This window comes from Simochromis diagramma, unplaced genomic scaffold (genome assembly GCF_900408965.1).
Source record: "Simochromis diagramma unplaced genomic scaffold, fSimDia1.1 OVJJ01000085.1, whole genome shotgun sequence".
NCBI lineage: Eukaryota > Metazoa > Chordata > Actinopteri > Cichliformes > Cichlidae > Simochromis > Simochromis diagramma.
In genome coordinates this window covers 45183-54384 of record NW_024387315.1, presented here as the reverse complement: position 1 = coordinate 54384, position 9202 = coordinate 45183, and the positions used below count along the sequence as shown (strand labels likewise).

Below are 9202 nucleotides of genomic sequence, written 5' to 3'. Positions count from 1 at the left end.
TCTGCATGGCTTCATTAATAACTTGATCTAAATTGTTTCCTGGTGGTTCTGGTGAACAAAATACCGTCGGTAGTAAACGTCTGTATTGTTTATTTTAAAAGACTGTGTCAAAGGACTTTGATTGGATTATCAATAGCAATGTCAAGTTTTCCAGTGCACTGAACTTTTCCCTACATGAAAAGATACACCAACATCTGCCTAGTAACAGCAATTCCTCCCATTGGTTTAACGCCAGTCTCCTCCCGTTTGTGTGTGTGTGTGTGTGTGTGAGAGAGAGAGAGAGAGTCAGGAAAGTCTTTAATCTTGACTATTTTCCTAACATTTTATTATACTGAGGTACACACACACATATAAATATATGATTACACTGTTCAGTGCTAGCAGAATTGTACTGAAGCTATTCAGTTAAATTCAGTTTGATTTAAGCAGCCCTAATTCTCAACAACAGTCGCCTCGGGGCGCTTTATATGGTAAAGTAAAGACCCTACAATAATACAATGTATGTGCTGCTAAAGAAAAAAGAAAACTGGCCTTTAAGTCAGTTGATAATAGAGCTATGATTATTATAGCCTGATCTGGGAAACTCTTTCCAGTGTTCTCCCATGCTAGATGGAGTCAGAGAAGTGAATGACTAAAGCAGCAACTCACTGTTGTCCCACGTGCTCACCTTATGTTTGCTCAGAGCTTCTGCTTTCATTCAGTCACAGACAGAGGAAGTACAATATGAAAAGAGAGGGCTGTGAGCCTCTATCGCCCCCTACTGATAACAAGCAACCACCCCCTGGCATATCCTTTCCAAAAGGGACAGACGTCTCCCTGACCCCGGACCTCCCACCTCCTCTTTAGAAGGTACCAGGCTATAGGAGGAGGGGGGAGAGACGCGAGGAGGGAGGTCTTCCCTTCTCTTTCTTATATATATGTATAGCGCTATAATAGAATCCCTTCCTCGCGCGCTCTTTTGCAGACTGCTTATCTCTTTGATCCGACCCCCTGCCGCCTCTGCCCACCCCCAACACTTAACAACAGCTGACGTCATCTCCTCCGCCGTGCGTGTTCGCTGATAAACTTTGTGTGTGTTCTCGTGCGTGTTTGGTGAGCGCGAGGCAGGGGTTTTTGTCTCGCAGTGCGAAGTGGTTTGTTCCAGAGGGCTGGCGCACACAGTCGGAGTAACAGCACGCAGCAGCGGCAGCCCAGTAAGAAGAAAGTGGCGAGAAAAGTAGCTGGCTGTGGGTTTCTGTGCTCCGGCTTCTTCTTACTGTTACACGGTGACGTCTTAACCCGGAGATAGGAAAGTTTTATCGGCAGTGATAAATATACTCAAAGCAGAATTAGCCTACTATGGAGGACCAGCTGCTGTGCTGTGAGGTGGACTCAATCAGGAGAGCTTACCAGGACGTCAACCTGCTCAATGACCGAGTTCTACACACCATGCTCAAGGCCGAAGAAAACTACCTGCCTTCGCCAAACTACTTCAAGTGTGTTCAGAAAGAAATTGTACCAAAAATGCGAAAAATAGTTGCCACCTGGATGTTGGAGGTTGGTTTATTTGACTTTAACTTTTTGCTTCCAACTCCCCGACGGCGTGTCGCTTGCTTAACCTCTGTGTACACCCGAAGGTGGCATATTGGTCGTTATATGAAAGTTGTGCGGCTCCGTCTGCTATTTTACTGTGCATGTTACATAAAGGCTCTGAAAAGTCCCGATGAGTGCTGGGTGGTCCTTCACCTATAAGCGGAGATCGGCCTCTCGCTTTCCACCACGAGTCGGCTGCCTTTCTTAGTTATTCCTTTGGATTCCGCATGTTTTTGCTTCTTGCATTAAATGTTGACGAGATCGGAAAAAATATTCCGAAATAACAGCAATGTACACGTATGCAGTCTGCTCTGTGCCAGTATTATGCGCCATCTTTGTTGTCGTACAGGAGGAAGATTTTAATATCTTTAAAAATCAATAATGTCAACAGAAATGACAATAACTTTGTAATATCGGAAAGAAATGCCTGTATAAGATGAGACGGCTCCACGGTGCCTGCTGGCGCTCGTTTAGCTGCTGTCCGCTGCTAAACTTTGTTGTGCTTGCCGACAGTCCGGGCTGCGTGTGAAGGTCGCCGCGAAAAATGGATATTCTTAAAAAGCGTAAAATGAAGAAATGACATTTTGGAGTCGGCTTTAATACTTGAGATGTTTTTAAACATTTACATGTAGTTTTGGAATGAATTCTGTGCTGTCTTGTATTTTTTATTAATTTTTGAAATTGTGCATCTGGGCGCCGGGGGAAGTGCTGCCTGCAACACGTGAAAGCCCGTCGCAAAAAACATTTTCTTTTGAATTCACTTGGACTGCAGTCGGGTACATTTGTGTCCCATCCGATTAGTCATTCGATAAGGATCATTTACATCCTATTTTAACACGGCCAGATAATTTTTAAATATTTCTAAATATTTTTTGAAAAGATGACGAAGTTGAAATTGGAGTGTGGAACTTGCATGGACGCCACCTTTGTGTCTCAGTCAGAACTGACTGCAAACTAATTCTCGGCTGCTTTCTGTGCTGAACACTCCAAACTACGTAATAAATACATTGCGTGTGAACTTGCCATTATTCCGGCGTGGTCTGAAATTACGTTTTGTTTTTTAAATAGAGTGGTGAGGAAATCGAAACAACTCAAACATATTTAATGTGCAGACTGTAATTTGTTCTAATGTCGTTTGTCGTCAGTGCGGCTCTTGAACGCAAACAGCTGTGCACGGATTAAGACGCAGAGACAAAGACTCCGCAATGCACATGAGTTGGAAGTTCCTGGAACCGAGCAAAAGCATACTCTAATAGCTTTGTCTACCCTCCCAGGTCTGCGAGGAACAGAAATGTGAGGAGGAGGTTTTTCCGCTCGCTATGAACTACTTGGACAGATTTCTATCAGTTGAGGCCACCAGGAAAACAAGACTACAGCTGCTCGGAGCCACATGCATGTTTCTAGCATCAAAAATGAAGGAGACTGTGCCCTTAACGGCGGAGAAACTCTGTATTTACACGGACAACTCGGTCCTGCCCGGGGAACTGCTGGTAATTGACTTCTGCACACTTGGATGTTGCATAACACATACAGCACATAGGCAATATGCACTGAACAGTATACCTAATGTTTGCAGTTTATCTGGTTAGTGTCACCGTGGTGGGTGGGAGGGAGGAAACTGTATTGAAATGACGTTGAACTAAGAGCAGAAATGTGCAGCAGTGTCTGAATGGCTGCGGATGACTTTCCCATGGTGGCTGGAGGCCGCTCTGATTTCATGAATGGTTTCAGTGGCTGCCAAGAAAAAACTGGTTCACAGCAACACCTAGTGGTCATAGGACAGACCTGCACATGCTTGCCAATAACCAACATTGGCTCCAGTCAGTCTCAGTCTTCTTCTATTGTGTGCTCCCCTTCAAAGGAGCATATCTCAATTATTCATGTTCCTACACTGCAGCATATGTTTTTGTGGATGACTGTGTTTGTATACATTTGGACGGGATGGGGACACAGAAACTTGATGTCAAATGTCATTTTAAGAAAAAGCAGATTAGATAAAACTTTTAAAACCTAAAATAACTTCTAGAATAAATACATGTCACCACAGACACTTGTACTGTATACGGATCAGTTTGAGTGACTCCCTCTGTTCTGCTCCGTCCACAGCAAATGGAGCTGCTGGTTCTCAACAAGCTCAAGTGGGATCTGGCTTCAGCAACTCCTCATGACTTCATCGAGCACTTCCTGTCCAAGCTGAAGATCTATCCCTCCACCAAGCAGATCCTCAGGAAACATGCCCAGACCTTTGTGGCACTGTGTGCTACAGGTGTGACATGAACTTTGTCCTTAATGCAAGCCTGTGTGTGTGTGTAAGCAGAAAACAGAGTTCTGAGTTTCTCAGGTTAGCAATGAGCGTGTAGTTTTTTTCATCCCTGGAAAACTTTGTTGTGCTGTTTTAACAGATGTCAACTTCATTGCCAGCCCTCCCTCAATGGTGGCAGCAGGGAGTGTAGCAGCGGCTGTTCAAGGGCTCTACCTGAAGAGCCAAGATGCGTCCTTGTCTTCCCAGAACCTCACTAACTTCCTGTCGCAGGTCATTCGTAGCGACCCGGTATGGAAACGTTTTGTCACTTATTTGATGTTTGCAATGCAATTGGTCTTGACTCAGTCTCAATTCTGTGCTTGCAGGACTGCTTGCGGTCATGTCAGGAGCAGATAGAGTCTCTGCTGGAGTCTAGCCTGCGACAGGCACAACAGCACAATGGCACAACAGAAACTAAACGAGTTGACGAGGACGCGGACTTGTCCTGCACCCCAACAGACGTCAGAGACATCAACATCTGAGGCGACCCGGACCTACGTCGCACAATGAGCAGTGATGGAGGGAAAGTTGTCAGATGGTGGTAACGGGCGGACCAGGGATGGGGCACCCCACTTGAACTCCCTCCCTCCCTTCCTCCTCCAGCGTGTCACTCACATGCCTGCTGTCCACTACGGCTGCCAAGATAGGATGCTCACCATGCTCACCCCTGTCACATGTCCTGCCAGCGTCCCCTCCCAGGCCAGGAAAAGAAATGAACTCTACAGAGATGTACCAGAGAGAACAGACACTGAATATCAATGAGCTCTGTGGGGCTGGAGCTGAAGCCACAGAGGCAAATGTTTTTCTTATTCCCTCACACGTTAATTAGGAATCTTTCAATTAAAGCAGACTGAGCATGCCTACTAAAACATCCCAAAGTGTCATGTACAGTAGGTTCTCATAGTCTGTCATCAGGGCTTCACGTGAAAGCAAGAGGCTCGTCTTTTACTTCGTTTTCTGTTATGTCGGAATGCTTTAGAGTTCCTGCCCAAGTTTCCATGTTTGTCTTGTAGTGCAGACACTCGTATACCCTGCTTGCTTATATTTAGTCACTTTATTATGTATCATTTTAAACCTCTCAGTTAGTTAGTTTTATGCTTCTGTTCTTCAAAGCTTGTTTGTTTGTCTTAAAGCAAACGTAGGGTGAGATGCTCACATTCTATCACCCTTAAAGACTTTGGACTGCTATTGTAAGGTTTGGACTAGGGAAATTCTTTGGTCAATCTTTGATTTTTGCTTTACCCATTTACCTGTTATTTGATAAAATCAAATCTAAACAGAGCAGTCCACAGTCTGTTCTTTCTCTGTGTAGTTAGACGTAATTCATTCCAACTTTGTTTTCTAAAGAAAAGCACTTTTGGTCAGTGATGCTGGCTCAGCTAGAAGTCACAGTGATAGTTTGTAAAACAATATGAGAACAGAGTCTTTTGATGATGGAGAGTGTGGGGAGTACTTGCTGACAGTTACACCCAGTTATGCCTGGATCTGATTCATGGTGTGGGACACAGAATTGAGCACTGTGGCAGAAACTGAAAGCTGCTCAGCACCGTGGCTCGCTGTAGCTGCCTTCCAGTTCTCAGTGTTTCATACAGGTAGAGCTGCTCTGACGTCATGATTTTATAGGTTTAAATGTGTGCAAAGCCAAATGTTAAAGGCCCAGAGCTAAACGTAAAAAGTACTATTTTAATAGTTCAAATCATTTTTGTATAGTAAAACATATTATTTATCTTTGTAGGTTCATGCTGACCATGGCTTCATGAGCTGACGTTAAATTCAAGCTTATTTCTTCCTCCAGAACAGGTCAAACTGCAACTAGTCTCTGTAATTCTCCATTGCTGTAGCCCAGCTCACATACGTGTCATAGATTATGAGGGCAATGAAGCTTAAAAAAAGAGAGTGGTGAAAATATTAACTTGATTTTGCACAAACCTAAAAGACGTGGTCTGCGTTTTTTGGGACTTGCCTAGAGGAAAAAGGGAAGCGAAGCCAGCAAAAGAAGTGGCAAAAAGTTTGAGGGCTCACCAATGGGGTGCGTCTTACTGCTGTATATTTCATACAAGGGCTCCTACACAGCACGGGGATGTTGTCATGTTCAGGTTGATATATACTTTATACATACGGATGGACAGATTACCATGAGCAAGGAGAGCTCTCTACTACATGGAGTCAAAGCGTGGGAAACGTGAGTTCTGTGAGCATGTCACACTGTGTAGGAACCTTGTAAAATAGGTTTCTGATTGTACATTAAGGATAGAGTAGGAGAGAAACACTCCTTGTATTCCGCTGCTATAGAAAATAAATTCCAGCTACATGTTTAAAAAAATTGATTAAAAACCATGCTTTTCTCCTGTTTGCTGCTACATTTTGGTTGTTTTATACATATGTCGATATAATGCCATTTTAGGATTGAACTTTCTCATAGAAATTGTTATTGACATCCTCATTTGTTTATTTTTCTTGTGTATTCTATGTGATCTTTTTTTTTTTTTTGTTCATAACTACAGAAAAATTTTCCATAATATTCCAAAAACAAGGAAAAATGAGACAATGTACAGAAATGCTTTGATCCACAATACCTCATGTGACAGTCAACAACTATCTCTAATTTGTAGTCTTTTTTTTTTCCGTTTAGTTATATTCTATTCTACTTGTTGGTTCAGTGCCTACTAGCTGCGTTAAACCTATTTGAGGTGAAGCATCTGCAATGGAAACCAGCGAGTCCAGGGCATGCTTTGATACTGGTGCCATAACAGAAAATGGGATATGTATAACTCTGTTGAGTGCTAAGCTGTCTCGGTGAAAGAGACTTTATCTTTCCTTTTAGGCCCATAGTGGCCTTCCTTTCCCCTTTTTATATTTATATACAAGAAAAAGCTTTTTGCTCCAACTGTCAGTGAGTTGATTTGAATTTGTATGTAGATTCAGTGTCATGCTCAGTAAGCCATAGACTGTTTTAATGTTTTCACAAATCATTCCACACATTTGTGTCTGCTTCATGCCAGTTTTTTGCAACTGGAACGGTGTATTCATCCTTGTGTTGACAACACAATAAAAACATTAGATGGAATCTGGAAAACTGGTTGCCTGTTTTGGTCCAGAGGAGCTCAAACCTGCTCACTATAACTGAATGTGTTTTTGCAAGACTGAATAATATATTAAATGGAGTGGTTCTTCTATAGCACTTTTCTACTCTGAGTACTTGGCGCTTTATTCAGCATGCCTCATTCATAAAAGCACTATGCTTTTTCTACGGCGTGCTTTCTAACATTTCTACTGTGATGGATGCATCAAAGAGCAACTTGGGGTTACCCCAGTCTGCCTTTTAAAGGATATTTAAAAGGCAGACTGGAGCAGCCAGGAATCAGACTACCAAACTTTCAATTAGTCGATGACCTACTCTACCTATACCAAACACACTAATGCACGTCACAAGTGTGTAATATAGTTTTTAAGGGTTGCAGAGTAATTTCTTTCTTGTTCAGGGATTATTTTTCAGTAGTAGTTTACGATCTGGCAGTAGGACTGTGTGTGGCATAACTTTCAGTGTTCATTAGCAGCACTCAAAAACAAGCTAGCTACTACTGAAGTTTTGCCTGCTAAAACCATTGATCAAACTCTGGCAGGGTTCATTTTATTTCCACCTCACTCTAAAGCAGAAAGGCATGAGAGATGGAGGCCAGAACTATGAAGACCAGAGCTAAGATTTGTGGCTTAGTAAGATAACTTCAGGGTTAAACTTGGGATTTAGATGTTGCAAAGATAGATCATTTCTTAATATGCTATGTTGTCATGCTGCAGACCTAACCTGCTCTGTAAAACATTGGGTTTGAGATATGAAAATGATAGGTCAAAAATCACTTCCACTACCATTCCTGAAAGATCCCTTGGACTTTGGTGCGTAGACAGTAAGAGTCTAACCATGAACAATAAGTTGATTGATGGGAAGATGGAAGTTGAGATTTCAGTTCCGGAAAAGGTAATCAAAGTAGGTTCAACCGGGATTGAATGTATACACCCACAATTGACAAATGCGATTGCAATGAATATATTATTTCCAAGGCCTGACATGGCTCATGAGTGAGTGAGTCACCCAGGAAGCCCTGGGGACTTTCAATTCAATTCAGCTCAACTTTAGTTTTAAACTGCCAAACTACAACAACAGTTGTCTTAAGGGGCTTTATGTTGTAAGGTAAAGACCCCACAATAATCATCATGATATGATCCTTAATAGGGAAAGCAATCTGAAATCTGTATAATTGTGTTGTTTACAAACTCGGCCATCTCCAAACGTAGGACCAACAGGATCCTATGATTGGAAGGGAATTCTGAAGTTGGATGAAGTGGTACAGAGTGTTCCCAGCGGGGAGAGGGTAGTGATTGGCATAGACCTAAAAAGAACATAAAGGTGAAGGTAACAGGTGAAACATCACACCTGTTCAAACTGAGGTGTTGAGCAGACATGATGTTAAGGGGAGAACTATAGAAAGTCAGATAGTGATGGGATAGAAATGGCTGTGGTGAACATGTACTTTAAGAAGACGGAGGAACATAGTGTGACTTGTAAAAGTGGAGGATGATGCACACAGCTGAACTACATCTTGTACAGAAGGTGCAATCTGAAAGAGATGGGAGACTGCATGGGGTGGGGTGATGTCAGGGGAGACTGTAGCTAGGCAGCATGAGATAGTAGCTGTAGGATGACTTTGGAAATAAAGAAGAGGAAGTGAGTGGAGGTAAAGATTAAATGGTGGACCAAGAGGCTGATGGCAAAGATGGAGAAACTCTGAAAGCCAACGACAGAGGAGACATGGCCAGTGACGGAGAATCTGGGCAATGGGACACCTCAGGCAGTCTTGCAAGTGGCCAGCGACAGCGAAAGAGACGGAACTCCTCAGGCGGTTTGCCGTGATGGAAGGGATGACCTTCTGGCACAGACAGAGCAGAACGAGATGAAGCCGGACCAAACTGAATACATCCCTCAGGCTCTGGCAGCACGGATGGTGCTGGCTCAGAAACCCACAGCTCCGGTGGCATGGGCGAGCTCAGGACCCTTGGGCTCTGGCCCAAATGGCGATGGGGTTTGGACCTTCTGGCTCTGCAATAGGTCTAGGCTGCTGGGGGATTCCTACGATGCTCTGAGTGTTTCTTCTTCAGTCACCTTTTTAACTCACTGTGTTTATATACTTCTCTGCATGCAAGAATCGGAGTTCAAGAGTGGTATGTTGGTCACATATTCGTCCGCCAGGCAACGTAGTGCCGTACGAAGTAGGGCGAAAAACAAACTTCAAAGTAGCGCTACGCGTTCAGTGGGAGGCGTGGATGACGAGC

At 43.4% G+C, this 9202-nt stretch overlaps 1 protein-coding gene across 1 annotated transcript; it reads left to right on the top strand.

The window, feature by feature from the left end:
• The first annotated feature begins 1338 nt into the window (after positions 1 to 1338).
• Positions 1339 to 6950, top strand: ccnd1 (cyclin D1). The gene is made up of 5 exons (XM_040005137.1): positions 1339 to 1536; positions 2847 to 3062; positions 3679 to 3838; positions 3975 to 4123; positions 4201 to 6950. The coding sequence occupies exons 1-5, from the start codon at positions 1339 to 1341 to the stop codon at positions 4354 to 4356; spliced, it is 879 nt and encodes a 292-aa protein (XP_039861071.1). The 3' UTR covers positions 4357 to 6950.
• The last annotated feature ends 2252 nt before the right edge of the window (positions 6951 to 9202 follow it).